The 24178-nt window shown below is 37.9% G+C and overlaps 1 protein-coding gene across 50 annotated transcripts in view; it reads right to left on the bottom strand.

Annotated features, from left to right (window-relative positions):
• Window positions 1–6786: 6786 nt before the first annotated feature.
• Window positions 6787–24178, bottom strand: part of ep400 (E1A binding protein p400) — a 60339-nt gene continuing 42947 nt past the window's right edge. For 7 of the 50 annotated variants that reach the window (XM_073911046.1, XM_073911042.1, XM_073911020.1 and 4 more), the window contains 21 exons: window positions 23950–24024; window positions 23725–23859; window positions 23600–23644; window positions 23092–23242; window positions 22769–23004; window positions 22458–22631; window positions 22324–22374; window positions 22109–22245; window positions 21898–21954; window positions 21620–21698; window positions 20089–20280; window positions 19147–19192; window positions 17546–17658; window positions 17254–17443; window positions 16110–16258; window positions 15220–15438; window positions 14960–15134; window positions 11688–11830; window positions 11453–11584; window positions 10878–10931; window positions 6787–8449 (listed from right to left, as the gene is read on the bottom strand). In XM_073911046.1, coding sequence (XP_073767147.1) covers window positions 8108–8449; window positions 10878–10931; window positions 11453–11584; window positions 11688–11830; window positions 14960–15134; window positions 15220–15438; window positions 16110–16258; window positions 17254–17443; window positions 17546–17658; window positions 19147–19192; window positions 20089–20280; window positions 21620–21698; window positions 21898–21954; window positions 22109–22245; window positions 22324–22374; window positions 22458–22631; window positions 22769–23004; window positions 23092–23242; window positions 23600–23644; window positions 23725–23859; window positions 23950–24024 — 2895 coding nt within the window. In that variant the 3' untranslated portion in view covers window positions 6787–8107. Of the gene's footprint in view, window positions 8450–10877; window positions 10932–11452; window positions 11585–11687; window positions 11831–14959; window positions 15135–15219; window positions 15439–16109; window positions 16259–17253; window positions 17444–17545; window positions 17659–19146; window positions 19193–20088; window positions 20284–21619; window positions 21699–21897; window positions 21955–22108; window positions 22246–22323; window positions 22375–22457; window positions 22632–22768; window positions 23005–23091; window positions 23243–23599; window positions 23645–23724; window positions 23860–23949; window positions 24025–24178 lie in introns of all 50 variants that reach the window. The other 43 variants (XM_073911054.1, XM_073911050.1, XM_073911034.1 and 40 more) reach the window with 11 other exon arrangements.

Raw genomic sequence — 24178 nt, forward strand, 5'->3', positions numbered from 1 at the left:
CGCACCGTCATTGATCTGCAGTTATAAACAACTCCTGTTTATAGAAGTTAGTAATAAACATTTATACACAAGTATTTATGTGTGTAGAGCATCTGTTTTGTGAGAAGTGCTTTTCATATGAGATGTGAACGACCTGTGCAGCTTTATTGTAGACATTTTCTCGAGCGAAAATGACGTAGACTGTAACTAAGTCATACACCACGCCCACCAAAAGGGTACCCTTGGTAGTGGAAACGCAAGCCTGATAAAGGTGACCCGTACCGAACCGAACCGTACTGTACCAGTCAGTGGAAACGAGCCATAGGAGAGACGGTTAAACAAAGCTGACAAATTTGGTCATGGTCAATTTGGACTTTTAATTTGGTCATGCCCCTAAAACAGAGGTGTCCAAACTTTCCCAATGAAAGGCCAAAAAACCTATCATGATTGAGGGATGTGGGCCTGAGTTAATCACACCAAACTGTATGACACTAAAGTTTCCATGAATAAATTCTTAATTTATTTACCAATATTTAAAAATAACTACAAAACATTGCTTATAATGATATTAACTAATGCGAAATTGTACAACTTTTATAATTAAATGAGATTAACAATACAATGGCGTTCAATGTTGAATACTAAGCTGCACGTGCCTTTGGTTTTATTTGATTTGCTCCCTGATACCTTGTGCATTGCCATCTATGCGTCGAGTGACATTACTTACATTTTAAAAAGTCAGATTTATTTAAAAACAAATTACATTACAACAACGTTACATTAAAATCGAAATGATGATCTACATGCATGTCAGAGATATTTATCCCAAGCAGCCCTACCCGTCATTCTTCCTATCTTCTCAAATAGGATGATGGGCAAAATGAAAGGTTATCAGGGGCTAACTTTGGCCCATAGGCCCTACTTTCAATAAGACGAGCATGGGATTTTTAAAAAGTCACGGTGTTGGTTTTGTTTTTAGATGTTGTGGGATCTCATTCGAGGCTTTTGTAAATACATTGAAGAAGGATCTCTGTCCATAAGGGTTATTAAAAGCCGGTAACAGCAAACATCCATTTGTTGCAGATCTGGTGGAATGATCAGTCCTTGTATTAAGTTTTACTACCAAAGCACAAAGGGTTGCTAAGGTCTAAAATTTGATGGTACAGTTAAATCCCTGTGTTCATAGTGTGATTTTAAAATGATAAAGCATTAGAGAGTGATTAAGCAAAGCAATCGTGCGTCCATCCAGAAAGTCTATTGTGGATCTTTAGGCCCTCTTGTACAGTCTAGCTATTGGCTCCAAGATATAATTTGTTGTGAGTGACCAAACAGGCAAACAACATGACAAAAGTATGGCATGAAGATAAGCTTCAGAAACAGTGAAGACAAATTTGTCCTCATTTTTCCATAAACAAATAGCTTTTGTTTCAGCTTTTTACAGACATTTTAAACATGGTCACAATAAGTAGCCTAAGGTGAGTCCAGGCTGATTCCTAAACATAGCAATGTAAGAAGCCCCAGCTTTGTAAAAGCAGCACATTTGTCTTGAACCTCATAGAAAATCTTTGATTTTACCATGAAATTCCAGATTTTTTAGAGTCCTATCAAAACAATTAGATATTTTTTAAAGTAATTTGACTACACATTAAGACAGAGATGGATGGATGGATGAACGAACGGACAGACGGATGGATAGACAGATGAAAAAAACGGCATATGCTGGTAAGGTATGTTTTGATGCTGGTATCAGTGCTGGTCTCAATTAGGCATGGGCCGGTATAGGATTCTGACGTTATGATAATATCACGGTTTCACGGTATGGAGCTCTAAAATATATTCTAATACAATGTCTGGGAAAAAACAAAAATCAAAAAACAGACTCCTGGTGTCTTCATTTGTTTCTAAAACACAGATTTTTTTAACCATTTAAAACAGCGTTTTTCGAGATCTTTTCTGCTGCAGATACTGTCGTCCTAAAAACTAAGAAAAAAAAAGTTAATAAAAAATCTTACTCATACCTTAGGAACGGTAACGTTAAAGCAAAAAATGCTGACGGTTTTAAAACCTTGCGCAGCATACCTTGAAAGCCGTTATCGTCCTATGCCTAGTCTCAATGCTGGCCTTGTTGGTCTGAGTGCTGGTACTGATCAGCATTGAGACCAACAAAACAGCGCTGAGATCAACAAAACCAGCACTGAGACCAGCAAGACCAGTGAAACCAGTAAGGCCCGCATCAAAACATAACATTAGCCTATTAGCATGTGCTGTTTTTTTTCAGATAGATAGATAGATAGATAGATAGATAGATAGATAGATAGATAGATAGATAGATAGATAGATAGATAGATAGATAGATAGATAGATAGATAGATAGATAGATAGATAGATAGATAGATAGATAGATAGATAGATAACTAAACGCATTTTTGATACGTTACTGGCTTTCCTCAAATAAATGTGTTATGTTAATGTTACACTGTATATTTACTGACGTCTTTCCGGGTTTGAAACACTGATGTTTTCAACTTACCTTCTATTGTTCATGTACAAATCGCTGAAATGTCAACATTCGCCTCATGGCGCTCAGTTTCCTTTGTTTGTTATTAATTTATACTCAGATCAAAGCGTGTGAGGGTTTAGAAATATGATTGGATGGTGTGTTTCTTCTTTCAAATACACCTACACATGATTGGCTAATTAGCTACCCTGGTAAAAAATCCAGCTTAAACCAGCCTAGGCTGGTTGGCTGGTTTTAGAGGGGTTTTGGCCACTTCCAGGCTGGTTTCCAGCCATTTCTAGCCTGGTTTTAGCTGAACAGGCTGGAAAATGACCAGCTAAATCCAGCTTGACCAGCCTGGTTTAAGCTGGACATAGTTGGTTTCGGCTGGGCTCCCAGCCTGCTAGGCTGGTCAAGCTGGTTTTAGCTGGTCATCTCCCAGCCTAACCAGCTAAGATCAGGCTTGAAATGGCTGGAAACCAGCCTGGAAGTGGCCAAAACCCCTCTTAAACCAGCCTGGTTGAGCAGCCAAAACTAGCCAACCAGCCTAGGCTGGTTTAAGCTGGATTTTTCAGCAGGGTACTGATAATAGTGCCCTTTTCGCGTGAGAGAACAAACTAGTACTCATCAGTTTAATTAGAAAGACAACATATTTTATTATTTATATACTATCGTTATTAGTAGGAACAGTTAGAGCTGAAATAGTTAAATGTTTTAATTCCTAATCAAAAGTAAATGCTTTTTTGACAAGCACCTCTGCTTTGCTCTACTGCACCCGTGGCGTCTTGATCATAAAAACTACAAAAGAGCGCCCCCCTATGGTCACACAGAGACACCAACAGTTGTCAAATCAAGGCTTGTGTTCGACCTGCAGTCTCTTCAGCAAGTCACAAGTTTAATAGGCTCTTTGAACAGTTACTAAGATCACCACTGGAGTTTAATATACACTCACCAGCCACATTAGTACATCTTGCTAGTATGAGGCTGGGCCCATTTTTGCCTCACAACTGCACTAATTATTAGTGACACAGATTCAGCAAGATGCTGAAAACATCCCTCAGATATTTTTGTCTGCCAGATATGTTTACATGCTAACATAACATCCATGATGTGAATCTCCTATTTCAAGACACATGTCAAAATGTGCTCTACTTGACAGATCTGGTGACGTTGGAGGCCAGTTGAGTACAGTAAACTCTCTGTCATGTTCAAGAGACCAGTTTGAGATGATTCGAGTGCCACATTATCTGGACGGAGGCAACTTTGGGGACACTGGTTTAAAAAGGAATGGATATGGTCAGCAACAATACTTCTCAGATACAGTGATCAGCATATAAAAGTACACCCCTCACAAATCTCTCTAATAAATTGATATTTTTAATAGGAAGCTACACAATATTATATTTGTGCATATACATTAGATTAGTCAGGAGCTGCATATTTAACAAATCTAAAGATTAATTAACAAAACAACTTACGATAAAGATCGAAGAACAAGTACTCTAATGTAAACAATATTTAATACAAATTTTAAAAAGAGAAAAATCAAGAGAAGCAAAAAATTAAATTAAATAAAAATTACATTTTTTAAATTAGTTGAAACTTTGTAGGTTGTAATTTTTTTGTTTCAATATTTAGATGGAATTTAACTGTATTATCTTTCAATCAAGATTATCTTTCAATTTCTTAATATGTTTGGTGACTTAAATATTATTTTAATAAATACATCTGTTTAATCTGTTTTGTTTAAATACATCGCCTGTATTCGCTGAGAAATGGATATTCATTTTCAAATTGGGGTGTACTCAAATATGCTGAGCACTGTATATATCAGTTTGCAGTTATTTAAAAAAAAAAGTTCACAGACAAAAATGAAAATGTATTTAACATGTACTCACCCTCAAGTGTTTTCCGACCTTCACGAGTTTCTTTTTTCTATTGAGCCAAAAACGAATAACTTTATCTGACAGGAGTGGCTGCGTTCTGCTTATTTAGCTCACCTGCTTCAAGGTTGGACATGTTTTCTGTACAGAGGCTGTTCTGCAAACTTTGCAGTCTGTAATTATTTGATGTACTGTTGTCTTTCTAGAAGCAATTCTGTCCACCATCCTCATCCACAGAGCTGCAACTAACTGCATAATTACTATTCATTTGGCCATTCCTATGACTAGGGACAAAATCTGCAGACGGTTTGTTTTTGTTTTACAAAATTTTGTTAAAAAACTGGATTTATGTGAAATAATTTTAAGAGTATCATAACTAAAAACGTAATACATTAAATAAAACTAGAAAAGCAAAGTTCGTAGACAAACTTTATTGTGGCTTGAGAAAGCCTCGTCTGAAAGTTTGAAGATTTAAAAATTAGATCATTGAAGTAGTTTAAGAAGTTTGAAACGGTTATAACTATAAAGGTTAGCATGTTTCTAGTATGGATTGCCATGTTTCTTGTTAGGCAGTTGATAGGGGGTTCTGAGTGGTTGCTAGGGTGTTCAGGTGGTTTCTAAGATGTTGCTAGGCGGTTTTAAGGTGTTTTGAGTGGTTGCTTAGGTGTTGCAAGGTGATTGCTAAGATGTTCTAGGTTGTCGCTAAGTGGTTGCTACGGTGTTCTGAGTGGTTGCTAAGGCGTTGCTAGGTGGTTGAAGGTGCTGCTAGGCAGTTGCTAGGTGTTTTCTAGGGGGTTCAGAGTGGTTGCTAGGCCATTTCTAAGGCGTTGCTAGGTGGTTGCTAAGGTGTTCTCTGTCATTTCCATGGTGTTGATAGGTGGTTGCTAAGGTGTTCTCAGTGGTTGTTAGGCAGTTGCTAAGGGGTTGCTAGGTGGTTACTAAGGTGTGACTAGGCGGTTGCTAAGGCGTTGCTAGGCAGTTGCTAACTTAAATGAGCATGCTATTAGCATGGTTCTAGTATGAATTTGCATGTTAGCATGTTTCTTGCTTAAGCTAGCATGTTGTTGGCATGAATTAGCATGTTGCTGGTATGTGCATAGTATGAATTAGCATGTTGCTAGTATGTGTATAGCATGAATTAGCATGTTGCTAGCATGTTTATAGTATAGTATGCCGTATGTTGCTAGTATGATTAGTGTGTTGTTAGTATTAATTGGTATGTCGTTAGCATGCCCAATGTAAAGTCAATGGCCGTTTTTTTTTTACAATGGAAGTCTATTGGGCAGTTGCTGTGGCTCCATAAATGGTTGCTAGGGTGTGAACAGTAAGTTAAAAGGTCATCAGTGCGTGGCAAATTGGTAGAGAAAAAATAAGCTGTATGACAGTCTGGTTTGGTCCAATGTTAAGTCAATGGGACTTTTCAGAAATTTCCGGGTCAGTGTTGGGAAAACCGTTAAGTCGGATCAGTTGGAAAAGATATAGCAACTTAAATTCAATATAGTTTGGTGGTTTGGAGTTAGTTTGGTGGTTGTAGTATGAACTGTCTAGGAGATGTGTTCTTAAAATAGTACAAGAAGAAGAAGACGGAAGAAAAAGAAGTTGATGCAGTATAACAGGATGTTGGCTTTCTCAAACCACCATAAAATAATACGTTTTTAACATTTATTTAATGTTTACACTGCGAATCCAATAAGACCAACGTATTTGGTAAACAAAGCAAGTCTCTCATATAATATCTCTACTTAAAGACAGAAAATATTACTGCACAAACTGCATTATAAATAAATGATATGAACTTTTTTTATATTAGTCAATAATATAACTGAAATAAATGTAAAAACTTGAGTATAAATTTACACACATTTACTGTAGTAAATGAACAGACTCAATGATGGTCTAAAAATCTGCAACTTTCTGCACACGTAGATTCAGTGGGCCTACCTATAACCTATAGAGTTTATTTTATGCATACAAATGTCAGTAGATCAGCACTTAAATGACCTTCGTCACTATTCTGATGCTCAGTTTGAACTTCAGCAGACTGTCTCGAGCACATGGCTAAATTGAGTTGCGTCTATGGTCGATATCCATTGGATATTTGCATTAAAAGCATTCAAGCTGGCATACCTAAAGTGGCTATTGAGATTCCGCAGAACCATTTGTGCTGGAATGAAATGTTTTAGTGTTTATTGAGCAAGCGAGGTGCAATGCATTATCTTGCTGAAATCCCTGTCGACCAGTGTGCTGACACATACACACACACACATACTGCAGTCAGCAAGTCCACACGCAGACGTCCAGGAATGCATATCTATGGACTCCAGGCAGAAAGGCTGAATTAATGTCATCTGAAACCCGAAGGAAGCTCACTGAATTTAGGTACCAAATACATTTCCGGACAAATAAAGACACGGCCTAATCCAGACGTGTGTAAAAACATAACACTTTATACAAGTAGGCTGGGAAAAAAAAATGAATACACAACTACTTTACAAATACAAATGCCTCTGTCCCCTCCGCCCCATCCAGAGTTATTTACATGTGTTCCTGACCCGACATCAATAAAAAAAGACATATTCATGAGCAAAAGCCCCGACATTGTATGATTCAGATACATAGAGGGAAAGTCTTGATTTAAGTCCGTTCATTACTGATAGCAGGCCAACGTAAACACACTAAGAGCCAAGCTGAGGTCTGACTCAACTGACTAATGGTGACATTGTTCATAACTATGCGTAAGAAAAACGGAAATATTTCACAGATGTGTTTTCAGAAATGACTTTTCTTCCAAATCAGAGTTTGGGAGGGCGATACTTTCCACAGCTGCCCGCCGCGAGCAGGAAACGGCTACAGTGCAGGATGAGCTTTCCATCAATTCCTTGTTGATTCACATTTTGAAGTGTTGTACACACACATTTCACACACACGTACACATCCACAGACAATTTTCAGGTGGTATCCATTCATGCAGCTGAACTTGTGTCAATAAGTAACAAAAATGTGTTGTTTTTAGGGGAGTTTTCATGATACAAGCTAATATAATCAATTCTTCTATGGGGAGGGTGCAATTGAATGGCTCTCCTATATCAAACTAATGGCACTTTGCCATGTCTGTTGGGCTCACAGACTCTTGCTAATCTTGATAATGATTATTAAATGCTTCAAAAACATTGACCGACACAAACAGCAAAGGGACAACACCACCACACCTATTAAAAAGAAAACATCGGGGAGACGCACATACAACTGGACTGATTGAACATTATGAAAAATGTTGAGATGATCTGCCAAAAGAGTTCCCGGCGCGCCAAATGAAGTGAAGTCGATCCAACCGCACTCGATCCATGACTTTAAGTATGTGATGACATGTGATAACACTGTATAAACAGAGCATGTAGCATAGTCTGAAATGAACAGCGAGCGTTTGATGGCTCTGTTAAAGAGTTCAGTATTAAAAAAAACGAGTCGTAAAGTCATGTTTGACTCCTGAGAAAGGAGATTCAATTATTAAGCCATTAAAAAACAAAAAAGAAAAACATTGGCCACAGAGTGGAGGCCGTTGGCAGAAGGATGGTTGATTAGCATGAAACGTGGTTAGCTTATTAACGTTTCTTCAAATTGTAAAGAGCTCCATACTTACAGGCAAAGGTGAGTTCCTGTATTACAAAGGGTCAGTTTTCCCAAAACAAATGGGGTAAAAGAAAAACAAAGCCCTGTGGTGTGGCCAGCTACTTTCTCCTCCGACTGTCTAGCTGCCACCGCTGGGTTTGGCGGGTGTTTTGGAGCGCATGGCAGCCCCGGTGCGGGTGTTTCCTTTGGCCTGCGGGGGCTGCGGTGTGGCGGTGGTCTGCTGCGCTGGAGTCTCAGAGGCAGGGGGCGCCGCTGTGCTCTGCTGCTGGGCAGGACTGTGTGGTGGTGGGGTCTGGATTTGAGGAGAAGCTGCTGCTGTAACGACCTGCTGCTGGAGAAGCTTCTGCTGCACCACCTGTGCGGTGCCTGCGGGGATGACCTGAACCTGGGCTTGGGCCTGTACCGAACCAGCAGCGGGTGCTGCCTGAGTCAGGGCCACTGTCTGTGGCTGAGCCTGGATCTACACACAAACACATTATTCGGGAGTTTAACATCTTGTGGTCATGGAGGAACTTTTATTACTCAGACCCTTTAGTTTTCATGATTTTGCGATCGCTGAATCCAATGCAAATTTAACAAAGTCGTAATTTTTTTGCAGTCCAGCAAAATTCTTAATTAAACACAAAATAAAAATCGCTAAAAAATTTAAATAATCTCATAAAACATCTAATTGCGGACCATATAATTAAACTATATGCATTTCAGTTTGCAATGAATTGTTTCACCTGACTTGTCAGCTTAAGTGTGACGTCAAGCGAAGCGATGTCCGGGTCTAAGCGCTATATCAAACTGTATGGGGAAACTCATCAAATGGTAATAATAAAAGTTTATAAAGCGCTGTAATACTTTCACAAATCACGATCGCAATGTCAATATTTCCATGCCTAATATCTGATAGGCAGGAAGTGATTAATTTTTTATTAATTGTAAAAATTTTATTTTTTGTTGATTTTATAGAAAACTCACTTTAATGTGTGATAGGACTAAAAAGTGCCCATAAACTAATATTTTCTCAATTCAAATGAGTAGCGACGTGGACCCGGAAACAGTATTCCATACGTCGCAACTTAACAAGCGGATAGACGTTGCATACGCAGCGCACGTGATGTATTTGAGTGTCTCTCGAAAAATGACATCTCACCTGCGCCCTCACAATCCTAACCTGTAAAAGTTTTGCAACATGTGTAGTAAGCAGACACGGATTTAGCACGAGTGATTTACATGTGAAGGCAATAAAAAGAGTGGATTAGAAAACTTATGGCATTAATTGGGCGTTTTGTGCGATGGACGTGTTTCAGACTGCAAAAGAATGTGGGAGAAAACGTTTAACAAACGGAGCAGTGGAACAGACAGAACACCAAGAGCTTACAATGATGGAGATTGGTTCAAGGACGACAGCCACTGGACGTGACCGAATTGAAGGACATTACTTGTGCTTGTATGGCTGGTATTATGAGGTGCGCCAAATCTATAAATTATTTCATTGAACTCTTTCTCTGCAGTTAAAGAGAGAATGCACTTTCCTGCCATTGACAAATTTTGCGGCAATCCGTGTTTTAGGTGTATTATGGTAGGGGAAGCCCTAATGCATGTCCTGAGTAAGGTACATGATAGCAGATGCTTCGGGGATCGAAATCTGAGAGCAGGTAAGATCATAGATAAAAGTAAGAGTTATACATCCGTTCTTTGGTTAAATCCTTACCATTTTAGATCTTGTCTTGACAAGAGATCAAAATAAAGCTTTACTTTTATGATTTGTTTCATTGTCATTGTGTCAGATTGCACACCCAAAATAGGATACTTATATACATAAATAAATAAATAAATATATATATAAATATAAATATATATATATATAAATATATATATATATATATATATATATATATATATATATATATATATATATATATATATATATATATAAAATTTTTATTTATTTTTTTTACTTAATTATTTTGGAATTACCATCACAAAATCAGTCCATTTTACATCACAAAAACAAATTGACAAAAAATTGTGAAAAACTAGGGGGTCTGATTTATTTATTCTAATATTTGTTTGTGACATTGTTGCCTTTATTGTAATAGACACGTAAAGACATATCAGGAAGCAAAGACAAAGTGGGCATGAGGAATAATCCAGAATGAAATCCTGAATTAGGACTCAGGTCAGCTAATGCATGACAGCAGCATATGTCTATGTATATGAATTTGTGTGTGAGTATCAGAAAAACAATATAGTAATATTTTATTAATAATTAACAGTTTTACATTTAAAAGAATTAAAAAATGTATGTTTTCTACTGTTATATGTTTTATCAAGTTAAGTTTATTCCTGTGATAGCAAAGGTGAATTTCACCATCTGTTGTTAGTGGAATTGTAATATAACTGAGGAGCTTCTGCAACAGTTGTTAATATAGTTTTGATAAATATTTTTAATGAGTTCTTTAGAGAATTCAGTTGCCTTGGCAAAGAGCTAAAAATAAAAAAACTTTGATTATATACACATTTGATTCAGTTCATTTAATTACAAGGGATATTTTTGATAAGGGATTTAATTTTATATATTATAAAACTACAATAAATAAAATTACCATGGTCCATGCTTAATAAATGTTCTACTTTAAACAAATAAATTTACTGAACTCAAACATATGTTACTGTCTATTACGTATAATACTACCCCATACAAACATCTAAAGATACTAAAAGTACAAAAATTTCCAGAGCGGATGAAGTCTGACTAATATGATATGGAGTATTTAGTATGGAAAGATATGGACTGAATTAGAGAACAACAGTGTTGATGCATTAACAGTCACTTGTGATGCCATGCAGCCCTGCACTTCCCATTCAGAAATTGCACCAAATACTGAAACACTTACCTGTTGAGGTGAGGATACTATCTGTTGCTGAACTATTTGAGGAATCTTAGTGACCTACAAGCAGAAAGGAAAATCACTACAAAGCTAAGCTGGGCACTAACACCAAACTTATGCACGAACACACACACACGAACACACACACACACAGGAACACACACACACACACACACACACGAACACACACAAACACACACACACGAACACACACACACGAACACACACAAACACACACACACGAACACACACACACGAACACACACGAACACACACACACGAACACACACACACACGAACACACACACACGAACACACACACACACACGAACACACACACGAACACACACACGAACACACACACACACACACACACACACACACACACACACACACACACACACACACACACACACACACACACACACACACACACACACACACACACACACACACACACACACACACACACACACACACACACACACACAAGCAAAGCTCATCAAAACAGCCCTTATCTGATGTGTTGCTAGGGAGAGGCTGAAGCAGAAAAAGCAAGGCAAGAACCTTCTCATTCTTACCTGTATCTGTGGTGATGCAGCAGTTTTTTGTGGCTGTGTGATGGAGGTGGTGAAGAACTGGGTCTTGATGCCAGGTTGCAGTGGGGCAGTGGTGTACACTTTCTGCTGCTGTTGGGCTGGGGTTTGAGCCGCCTGCAGAGTGCCCAGATAGAAAGAGAGAGAGGCGGGGGGTGGTTAAAGGGACATTTACACATCAAGCTTAAATCGAATATAAATCACACTGGTCGACTGGTACCTTTTGCTGCACAGCAGCTTGTGTTTGCTGTGGCTGCGCTGCCTTCTGGACGGCAGCCGCTTGTGCCACTGCCTGCTGCTTCTGTCTGTGCAACAGCTGCTGCACCTGCTGCACCTGGAACGGGTGGGTGACCATCGGACCACCTGCACAAAACACATGTTTAGTTTACAACAGCCCCTAAAAGGTTGCTAATGACACTGGCTTGATGTGGGAAGTACATTGGCAAATTTTGTGCATCACTCACTAAAGCTGCTTCACAATTGTTGGGGTCACTTTTTAAGCTTTAGAAAATAGTTGTAGGTAGGAAATTACCCACAAAAATGAAAAATCTATCAATGGGGTTATGTTTTTTTTTTAGATTCATAAATTATTATATAGTTCACATGAAATCTAAATGTTTTTTAGATGCTAATATAAGCATGTTAGTCTTAAGGGTATCTATAAGCTAGTGTGCTTCAAAACACTGACAAAATCCGCATTAGAGCGGACATAAAACCAAGATTAACCATATTGATTTTGTTAGCTTATATTGCTAGTTTTGCGGTGAACAATTCATCTGTGCTGGTCACTACGAAAAAATCTTTAATGAAAATCTAAAAATACACTTCCTGTTTGTTTTCAGTTAAATTATCAATTACGTCTGTCTGAGGTATTGGGCATGGCTAACGTACTTAAACACGCCCCTCCAGCTGTCAGTTTTGACAGCGCCATGACATCAAACAGAAATGGTGAGGAGGTGGTGTCTGATAGGTTGTAATAACTCTTCCGAAACCCTTTTCCCAATCTTTCTGAATGAAATGGCTATATTACAGTACACAACAGCTTCCTCCGCCTTTGAGTTCTTCTGATTGGTCCAATGCTTTGAAACTGACATTGATAAGCGAAAAGTTACAATTCTTTTAACCTAACATACTATCTTAAAAACATGACACTCATGTGTGAGCAGTTGAAAGAAACGTGGTGAAAACGTGTTTAAAGAGCCTTTATTGTTTTTGAAAATGACCTTTTATGTAGTGAAGTGAAATATCCAGCTAAGGCTTAAATCTTAAATCATTTTTGAAACTATTGATTCATCTAAAAAAAAAAAAAAAAAAAAAAAAAGTCAACTCAGTGGTTTTTTAAATGAATCATCTTCAAAACGAGTCATTAGTCGTTTCATCATGACGCGGCTAAATGTTGCGCGCGCAAACATGGGAAAATTTAAACCTGCGGCCCCGCCCACTAACACAGCAGCAAAGACAAACAGATCCTGAAGTCATCATGAGTCATGAAGACGCTGTGCTTACCTGGTCATTATTGGAGGTGTGAGGGGAAAAAAGCGATTCAGCAGTCTACACGCTTACAATGGGCGATTCATTTGTTTGTTAAAGGAAGGATCAGGAAAGATTACTGATGTATTAGACTTGTGAGAGACGAATGGACAGACAATACACCAGGGGTGCGTGCAAAATAAGGCCAGCTTGTTAGGCACAAAGGCAGCCTGCTGCAGCTGAGGAGGAGCGCTGGTGAGAGCTACAACCCCCTGGCTAGGGATGTGATCTTTGGGCAAAGCAGAGTACAGGTAAGCCCTGAGAACATAACACTTCATGCAAGAGGTGCCACAGCAATGATTGCAAATAGAAATGATCTAAATAACAGCTGAGAAGAGAGAAAGCTCCAAAATGAAAGATAATTAATGAAATCAGACCTGGCCCATGACACATTTCATAAGTGTAAGTAAATGACTGTCTCCTTGTTTTCTCTAGCTTGCAAATGTATTTAATTGTGTTTTGTTACTTGTAACCGCTTGTACTGTGTGAGGTTTACTCTATATTTTCATATCGTGTCTAAAGCCACATTGAAACGCGACGCATGCTGCTTTGTTTACGAATTTAAATGTGTTTGTGAGCTTGTGTTCCACTGCCGTTTGTCGTTGCTATGGCCACCGTCAGCTGTTCCTACACACGTGCAGTGCTCAAGGTTCAAAATAGTTTAGCTTTTGCTGCTGTGTGGATTAATACTGAATGTGTGTCAGAGTTAAGAATGGAGCAATATGCTGGTGTTTGACTATAATGCTTATGGTGGTAAGGTGTCTGAATAACACTGTTGAGTAAGTTTTACAATGAAGCGTGTTTCGGGCGTCCGCTGTGATCGGATCTTATACCAATGTTGGGGACCCAGAGACTTGACAAACCGTGCTGGGCATTTGTCTCGCGCTGAACGCTGTCGACCAATCACAACAGGCTGTCATCGTCCAATCAGCGCAGATTAGCTTCGCGCTAAGGAGGGGTTTGGGAACAAATGAATCGCTGAACGATTCATATAAGAGTCGCTGGGATAATTAGGCAAAAATAAATTCATATTAGAAGACCATGAAAGTGTTTTTTGACCTTGCATGCATATTAGTATGTTGTTGGAGACCCATATAACCGATATATGACCCTTTTTAATGTATAATAATGGCTCTTTAAAAAAAAAAAAAAAAAAAAACATTAAGTGGCACATAGCAATGGAAAAATGCATTGTGTGTGAATGGCCCCTTATGCTTATAAGTCTATGTCCAAATGAAATCACCAGTATTCAATGTAGTGATATTTAAATATGCTTTTTTTTGTATATCAGTTTTTTATGAATTTGTTAAACATCAAGCATGGCTTTAAATTATTTTTTTAGATTAAATTTTGTTACTATTTGTTCCGTTGTTGTTTAGATTTCATTTATATTTACTTCTGTTTAAGCTACCTATTTCTGTTTAATTTTCAATTATTTGAAAAGTTGCCAAGGAAGCATATATAATAGCCATTTTTCAATTATAAAAAATATTTTTAGGGTGCTTTACACAAACAAAAATCAACAGAAAGGCTTTATGTGTTTTAATCATCTTTTAAAATTGCGTTCCAAAAACATATTTCAGAGCGCAGGTTTTTAAAAATAAGACCATTATAGTCTGTGCAAACTTCAAAATTGTAATTCTGTAAAACCAATGTCGTTGTGCATATGTAGTATGTGTTCAGTATTTAAGGAACGGACAACCACAATTCGAATGTGTGCATGTTGATTCTAGTGTTGTCAAAAGTACCAACTGCTACACCATTCGAAACTGAAATTTTAAAATGCCCAATTCCTGCTAACATCTGAGCATTTTAAGAAGCTTCTTAAAAGCTGCTGATTTTCCATTTAACAGATATGTCTTTGATTGGCTACAGTGGTATCACGGTCAGTACACTGCCAAACTACTGCGCAATACAGCAACTCTTAAAATGTTGCTGTGAAAGGGGGATCATTTCACAAACCTGTTTTCGGTGCTTGTCCGATGGCGACACTAATGCCAGCCATTGTGACAGGAAGGGTCGTGACTCCGGAGGAAACCACTGCGGGAACGGAGACTACCGGAGGTGGTTTGGTCAGTGTCACCTGAGCGGGCTGACCCGGCTGAGCTTGAATAGAACCTGGAGCTGGAACACGCGTCTGAAGAAAAAAAAGACATACAGAATTAGCATGCATTCAAGTGGCTGTGAAAGGGTTAGCTGAAGTGAATTTGGGTGTGCTTTACCAGTCTGGCCACCTGTAAGTTGGTGACTGTGGTTCCAGCAAGCACAGCTCCTGCTCGGGGCGCAGCGACTGTCGCGATCTGAGGATTGGCAGTTGCCGCTGGCGTGGCATGAACCTGCTGGGGTTGCTGGGTAGATGGCGCCTGCTGACCCTGAGCTGCAGCTACTGCTGCTGCAACCTGCTGCTGCGCCATCTGCAGCTTCTTCTGCTTCAACAGCTCCTGAAAACAACCAACATATTTACATGTATAAACGAGTGCATACTTCAAACTTCTGAACAGTGTTTTGTTTAATATGTAATGTTTCAGTTTTAGGTTCTTCAAATTGCTCATTATGATCACGCCATTCTGACAAAAGCAATGCATTTGTCTAATAATTTATGTCACTCCCTCATGAAACATCAGACAGTACTGTACTGTACTGTAGCCCTTAGTGAAAAGGGCCCTATAACTACACAAACAGTAAGCTTTCTTTTTCCTGGTGGATCTATATTCACATCAACCAAAGGAGGTCTATTATCAGTAATGTTGGGCAGCTTACAAAAGACCTCAGTGTTCTTTTCATTTTCTTTTTACATTTAACACACTAGATTTGCTCCTTGTAACCTGAAAACAAATGACAAATATTAACCAATAAGCAAAATCTATATTAAAGTTTCGAAGGTTAGGATAAACTTCAGAGTTTTTTTTATTTTAAACACTGGACAGAATTGTCAGAATCCCTCAAAGCGGCAATTAGCAAACAATCTGGGGAAAAAAAAAAAACGTAAAAACAGGTCAAACCTCAACAATTACTGTACTCCTGCTAACGCTCTCAATTAGATTTTTCAGGTCACACAGATTAAAAGTAGACTTAGTTAGTAAAAGCATATGGCTTTTTTGAGTGTGTGTACCTGCTGTGGCTTTCCAACCGCCTTGATTTGTGGAGATGTGGCCTGCGGTTGCTGTTGCTGCTGTTGTTGCTGCTGCTGCTGTAACTGTTGCTGTCTGAAGAGTAACTGTTGTGTGATCTGCTTATTCTGAGACAACTGCACAGCTGGAGCTGGTAAAGAAAAAAAATATTGGTTTAACACCGGCAATTATTTACGATATACACTACCTGACAAAAGTCTTGTCGCCTCCCCAAGTTTTAGGAACAACAAATAATAACCCTGGCTTGTAGTTGATCATTTGGTATCAGATGTGACTTATTTGAAAGACAAAGGCCTCTAGGTTATGTTTATATTACCAAAATACAATATGATCTTTTCACTTAACATAAATAATGTACAGTATAGAATATAAAGTCATGCTGCAGTGGAAAATAAATGAGTATTGTGTATAATCTGAAATGGCAAAGAAAACATTCTTGTAGGACTCCCAGAGTTCATCAAGATTCTTTGCATTATCTTCAATGCTTCCATCTTACCCCAGACATGCTCCATAATGTTCATGTCTGGTTACTGGGCTGGCCAACCCTGGATCACCTTGACCTTCTTTGCTTCCAGGAACTTTGATGTGGAGGTTGAAGAATGAAAAGGAGCGCTATCCTGCTGAAGAATTTGTCCTCTCCTGTGCTTTGTAATGTATGGGCAGCACAAATAACTTGATACCTCAGGTTGTTGATGTTGCCATCCAGTATGTCGATCTCTCGCACACGCCCTGTGTGATACTGATACTGAATAAATCCCCAAACTGTGACCTTTTCTTGAACTTGACTTATTTCTGTGAGAATCCTGGGTCCATGCGGGTTCCAATAGGTCTTCTGCAGTATCTATAAATCCAACTAATCCAATAGGTCTTCTGTAGTATTTGTGATGATTGGGATGCAGTTCTACAGACGATTCATCTGACAAATCTACTGTACCATCTGCCACTTGCAAATGATCAACTAGAAGTCAAGTTATTATGTGTTGCTCTTACAACTGGGATCGACGACAAGATTTTTGTCAGGTAGTGTATATGTATAAACAATGTGGGAGTGGTGACTCTGAATCTATTTGCCACCAGAGAACCCAAAACATGCACGGCTTTCACTAAGGATGGCATTTGGTCTACCTGTAGCCACAAGCGTGCGTGTTTGGGACTGACCCGAAGTCAGATTAGTGGACACCACAGCTGAAGCCGTGACCGGTGTGACGGCTCTCACGCTCTGACTGGTGGCGATGGCGACCACTTCTGCAGGAGCCGCTGCTGCAGGTACTGCTCCTCGAGTGTGAACCACTTGAGCCGTGGCCGTTCCTGTCGCCTGTCAGGACAACCGACATTTAATACACAAGCAAAAAAAGAGTGGCAGAATTTAGTTGGGGAAAAAAACTAAATGTAATAATAACAATCAGTCAGGACTCACAGGAAGGGCTCCAGGTATGACAGGAGATGCCAAACGTTTGTTTGCTTGGAACTGACCCGGAGGAACTCCAGCCACAGTGTTTACAATCACATTCCCACTCACTGTCCCCGCAGCTAAATTAATAATAAAACAATAATAATTAAATATATGCACACATAGAATTAGCACTGCACGATACATCATTTCAGCATCAATGTCGCATTGTCTGAAACTGCAATAGATCTATGATAGGATCTGCAATGATGATTTGGAGTTAGAATTAACCTAAAACCACATTTCATAACATGAGATTTGTAAAATCAATGTAAATTTCAACCCTAATACAGTGTTCATACGCATTTTTACTAGTAAAATTCGATGACTTTAAGGATTTTAGGTAAATTTCCATGACCCAATGTTTCATGTATTGTGTATGTTTACGTGGTAAATAATAAGAAATACAATTCACGTTCAAATTCATTACAGAATATATTAAAACATGCAATGATTTAGTGTCAATTTACTTTTATATCTGTGTAAAATGTATTACACTGCACTAATAATGTGAAAGCACGTTTTAGTCAAGGGCAAAAAAGATAAAGACAATTAACTTATTCAAGAATACAGATATTTGTTAAACTAATTTTCATGACTTTTATAATAGTTTGTGGGTTTTTCAAAAACTTTTCCAGGCCTGGATCTGTTAAGGCTTGTAACTGTGTAAGATTTCAAGCTAATTTAAGCCATTTGGTAACAAGCAGTCATGAAGCTTAAAGAATCATTGTAATATTTATATAATAACGACTATGGAACGATCACACTGAACACGCTTTTTGCGTTGAGAGGCAATTTTTTAAAAATGATTTACTAATGGCTGTGAGCGATTTGCGCACTGCATAACAACCTGCACGCCTTGTGTTTTTGCCACTGCACGCTATGTGCTCGGAGTTGAAAAAAGTCAACTCTGAGCAGAAAAAGCGTGTTACATCTGTCGCGACTTTTTCATTCTCCAATCAAATGAAAGCAGACGCGGGGTTTCCACTGAGGTGACAGCAGTGTTTGTGTATTCAAGATGACTATAAAGACTTTTGAAGATAGAGGAGAGACTTGTGGTAGCTGTTTTGAGTTATCAACAGATGTATGACTTCACAAATCGTCACAATATCATTAAACATTAAAATTACTGTATATCAATATCAACTGCAGTACTCATGCACAATAGCCAGCTGATTCAGTCATTGCCTAGCGACATAAAAAATTTCTTGTCAACAAAAAGGCATTGCAGTGCGCCATGTGGTTTTGAAACATCAAAACGCTTTGTATTATTGGCCCCTAAACTGTTATGTTAGTTGACTTTTGATTATAAATTTTCTGTGCCTCGTTTGTTTTTTGTATTATGCTTATAATATTTATTCGTTATTATATAGATTCACTCCCCAATAAAATCATCCCAATCAATAGCAAATTATGCTTTCCCCCCAAATTCAGTTATTTAAATCATATCTATATTGCAAAAAAGCCCTAAATATCGCAATATCAGTTTTTTCTAATATTGCGCAGCCCAACATGGAATACATAAATAGTACAAACAAGTACAGAAAAAATGTGTAATGTGATGATACCTGGCTGGATGCTTGTGCCTGCTGCAGCAGTCTTGAGGGCTCCAGTCTTGAGAATCAACAAACATATAATACATCAGTAATCATATAATACACTAACGTTCAAAACTTTGGGGTCAAGAAGTTATACTTTTAATCAGCAAAGATGCTTTAAATTGATTAACTAAAAAAAAAAAAAGGAAAAGACACTTAATAATCATAAAATAAAAGCTGTTTAACTAAAATTGTGGGGATTTTTCTTAAATTGATCCATTTACAATCATAAACATTATTTTTTGTATTTTAATAATTCATTATTTGTAATTCCAAGACCCTTCAAGAAACCTACCTGCAAAACTACCTGAAAAACTATGAGCAAGTGTACGTAGAACAAACGCAGGTTGAAACGCAAAGGGCGCTTAATTTGAATTTAATTAAAAGAAATGAATTGATAAATAAAATCTATTTTATGGCATTATTTTTGAAAGCATCTTCACTTTGCAGCATTTTACACAAGTGCCTAAAACAGTATACAGTACTGTAGTTTTGCAGGTAGGTTTCTTGAAGTGTCTTGGAGATGTTGCCACAGTTCTTCTGGGTTTATTCTGTATAGTTTTGTTCCGTTTCGTCATATCTTTGCAGACAGGGTGGATGATGGTGAGATCAGATCTCTGTGTGGAGCACTGGCTGCTGTCAGACTCCTTGTGCAAACAAAAATCTCTCGGGATGAATACAATTAATAGGGAAAATAATGTTCTGAAATAATATAACTGATTTAAAACTATTTTGTTGGTGAAAATACAAGCAGCATGAGACTTTTTAACAGAACTACAAATGTAGAATATAAGTGTAATATAGAAGTAGCTTGGACCTGATAAATTAATATCAATCTTAGCAAATCTACAGTTAAATACAGATGTAATTACATTGTGTGACAAGTAATATGCAGTGCTACAAAACTCTAACCAGTACAGCGGTGTTGGCGACTGCAGCAGCTCCAGGTTGGCTGGGCTGGGGAACAGCGTTGGCCTGTGCTCCTGCTGCAGGGGTCTGTGTCTGGGCTTGAGGCTGTGCTGCTGCTCCCTGAGGCTGAGCGGCTCCTGTGGTCTGCTGCTGCTGTTGGGCTAACTGCTGAGCCCTCTGCTGTTCGGCTAGTGCCTGCTCCAGGTGGATAAACAAATGCTTTAAAACATGCAGCAAATCAAAGCTAAGAGAGGCCATTTGGTGTGTGCATCAAATTAAATTCACAACTATTATTTTATTCATTCACAAAAAACAAAAAACAAACATTAAACCAAGAAAGGTTTTTAATAATTTTGGTGAATGTTAAAAATATAAAATTATGTTTCACTGTCAAATAACACATTTATTCTGAGCTGTAGCTATTAAAATATAGAGAACAGTGTTGGGTGATAACATTTGCCACTGACATCTTTTCAGGTAAAAACAGTTCTGTGATCAGTAGTAAATCTCCAAAGAAGGATAGAGGGTGTTTTTGCACAGAAACTGCAAACACTTACCCAGGAAATCCCCATAGCTGACGTACTAACCAAAGATTTTATTGCTTTTATTGATTCAACATGACTAATAAATTACGCAACTACAGAATCTTCTCACAGAAAGATTTATTTAAACACTCGAGTAGTAAAAACATGCTATTATATATGATAATTTCACATTTATTTCACAGAGCCGTAGTTTACAGAGAAGCTACACATACAGCAGTTATCGTCACAGAAGATTATCTAGATTTCAATATTGATTGATAAATCTTTTAATTTTGATGCTCAATCTAAAAGCATTGTGATTGAGAGTTATAGGACCAGTACTATGTCAAATTCTGATTCATGCCTCTAATCTATTACCTGCTCATTCTTGTAGTTTTAGGTATTGGGGAGAGACTGGGATTAAGGGTGAGGTTTTGGTTTAATCAACAAAGGAAGCAATAATTTGGCAGGGGGTTGAAAAAAAAAAGCATAACAATGGCATGATGGCAAAACACGCATGACAATTGCTATGGATTAATCACTTTATTTACTATTAATCGCGTTATTTACTATATTTTAAGAGCTTAAACACTAGCGAGCTTAGTGGTGTAAATGATAGTGTAGAAGCAAAATTTATTTAATAGATTTAGATTTCAAATTTATTTGTATTTTTGCCAGCATTGTGTTCCTTAATGGCATACTGAAATAATACACTCTAAATTTATTAGACAGACATATTAATGATTTTTTTGTTGGTATATAATAAAATATATAATGCAGAATAACCATTATACTTGTTCCAAATGTACAATAAATAATGCATTCTGATAAAAAATAGAAAATAAAATTAAGGCTGTGCAAGAAAAAAATATTCATTCTGTTGTCTTACTGTACCTTTTGATCAATGTTGCAATGTTTCTAATAAATAAATAAACAAAATAGAATTTGACACCCAAAATGAACTAAAATCATTTTTAACCATTTTTAGCAGTTGCTAAACTAAATCTCACCTTCTTCTCTTTAGCGATTCTCTCAGCTCTTTGAGAGGCAACCTGGATAGGAGGCAGAGGCTTGTCGTAGCTAATCCCACTGTATATCACAAAAGAAAGAAAAAATTACATTCTATATAACTACAAATAATATCAAATGTGACTAAAGACGTACAACATATAAATACATTATCTGCCAGTACTTTTTAAAAATCATGATCAATCAAAATGTGCAAAGAAGAAGCATATTTTATCAGGGCTTATTTTCTATAAACACAATAACATTTAAGAGTCGGTACCTCTCAGCCAGCACAGAGGCATGCTTGGGGTTCTTCTGGAATGGATTCATACCCAGTCTAGAGAAGAAAAAAATAAAAATAAAAAAAATAAAAAATCACAAGAAAAACTATAAAAGCAGAATCTATTTTTGCTTTGGTAAAACTTCTATAACACTCTTTTTTTTTTTCCTGACATTTCAATGAATTTGTGTGTTGGTACAGTGGTACATACAGTGGTTTTATGGGTGGGCTCCTCTTGCTAGCGATGATTTTCATTAGCTCAAAGCGGTTGCTGTACAGCTGTATCTGGGTAGCGTTGTCATCCTGTGTGTAGATCTGACACGTACGCAGAGGGCGACTGTTCTTGGACTGCGCAAAAAAAGAAATTGTTAAACCAAAAGAAGCCAATAATGCATAACAAACCCTTACTTTTACATTTTTTTATACCTTATAAATGCTCTTGGTCTTGTTCTTCTTGGGGTTGGCGTCATATATTAGCTGTAGGACAATTTATAGAACTATAAATCACAATAGAAATGGTCAATAAACTAGAGAACCCACAACCAGATCCCATCTCTCACCTTGCCCTCCTCTCTGGGAATGATGACATTCTCATAGCGGTAACGGCATTGCTTTGGTGAGCGGTAAATCCTGCTGCAGGAGTTCACCACATCACTCACCAGGTCCCAGTTAGGAGTGTGAGCAGGAGAAACGATAGTCAGGTTGAGAGGAAGCTCCAGTAACTGTTTCACAGCCTGTAAATACAGAAAAAGACAGAATTAGAACTTCAATATATCCATTCCACATTCAACAATTATCCAACAATGTCACTGGCTACAAAAAAGCACCTGGTGGAAAAGGTGTGTGTGTGTGGTTACAATATGAAGGATACCTGTAGCAGTGCCCAGTCCTCACTGATGAGCCACTCAGGATTGTCCTGTCCGGACTCCATGGCTGGTTTAAGCAGTGATGGCAGCGGTTTGGCGAATGGAGCTTGCTGCTTCAAAGAGAAGTTCTTCTTCTGGTCTTTGACATCCCGTCTCACCTTGAGCAGACTGGCTTTATCAAAGAGAGAGCGAGGAGGAATAACCGATTCCCCATGGCCTTTCTTTTTCTTACGCCCCAGAGCTGGCGAGAAGGTGAAACAGACAGATTTTAGCACATGTTTGGGTACAATAATTTAAGTTAGTGGCAGAATTTCTAGAGCAGTCAAACCTGACGGGTCCATGTGTCTCTTGCGCTCTTTGCGGACGTAGACTGGGGGTAGTTTGGACTCGGGCATGGGCGCAGTGTCATACATGAGACAGATTACAGAATCGATGTAGATGTCGTTATCATCCTGCGGAGGAGTTGGCGGAGTCCACAGCTACAGAAAAGAGCAACATTGAGTTAGAAACGATAAGGCATTTTTGTTAAATATTGGGGTGTATTTCATAAAGCTTACCAACAACTTCATACCAGCATGAAAAAATAAATGAATAAATTGTAATAACTGTAATGTATTAATAATAAACTTAGATAAACTCAAACCTAATTGACATTTTTTTAATAAGTTATTAATATAAATCCATCAAAACAAATGTAATCAAGTTTAAAATGGTATACATCAAGGAATTAATATTACTGCTTGGAGTTTAAACCTTTTCTATAAAGTAGGTTGCAATAAATGTAACAATTCTAAAACATACTTGCAATAGGAAATCTACTTTTAGAGTAAACTCACCGGCATTATTTCTGTTTGTCCATCCTCATTCTCAAACACATACTCCTATAAAGAAGGTGTGGAGAGTGTTACAGTACTATGCCACATCATATTTTACACAACAACTAGCTAAAATATATTTGTACCATGTTGTATGCATCCTCTCTAGTATAGGAGAGCAGATCCTCTTCGTCTTCTTGAATCATTTGTTCCTCTTTCTCCACCTTCAGTTTTTGTTGTAGTTGCAGTTCCCAGCCTCTCTTAGTAGTCTCCATGCGTTCCTGTAAAGCAAACAATTTAACAATTAAGCAGTCTGTATTTGCAGGGCAGGCAAAATATCTCTATTGCTGTACTCAAAGTCTATCCCTTACCTTTACAACTTGTTCATCTTCACTGATGTGCAGGTATTCCAGATAGTGCAGAGCGTATCTTTCAATTGGAGTCAGCTAGATGACACAACACAAACTTTAATCACAAATCAACATATCACATATTATTGGTAAGTTTTTTTTGTCTTGTTTTTCAACAAATTAATAATTCTGTTCTTCTGTTTCTTCCATGAATGCCTTTCTTTCGATTAATCAAAAAAAGATTTCAAGT

The sequence above is a fragment of the Danio rerio genome, chromosome 8, assembly GCF_049306965.1.
Source record: "Danio rerio strain Tuebingen ecotype United States chromosome 8, GRCz12tu, whole genome shotgun sequence".
In the NCBI taxonomy this organism is placed as follows: Eukaryota; Metazoa; Chordata; class Actinopteri; order Cypriniformes; family Danionidae; genus Danio; species Danio rerio.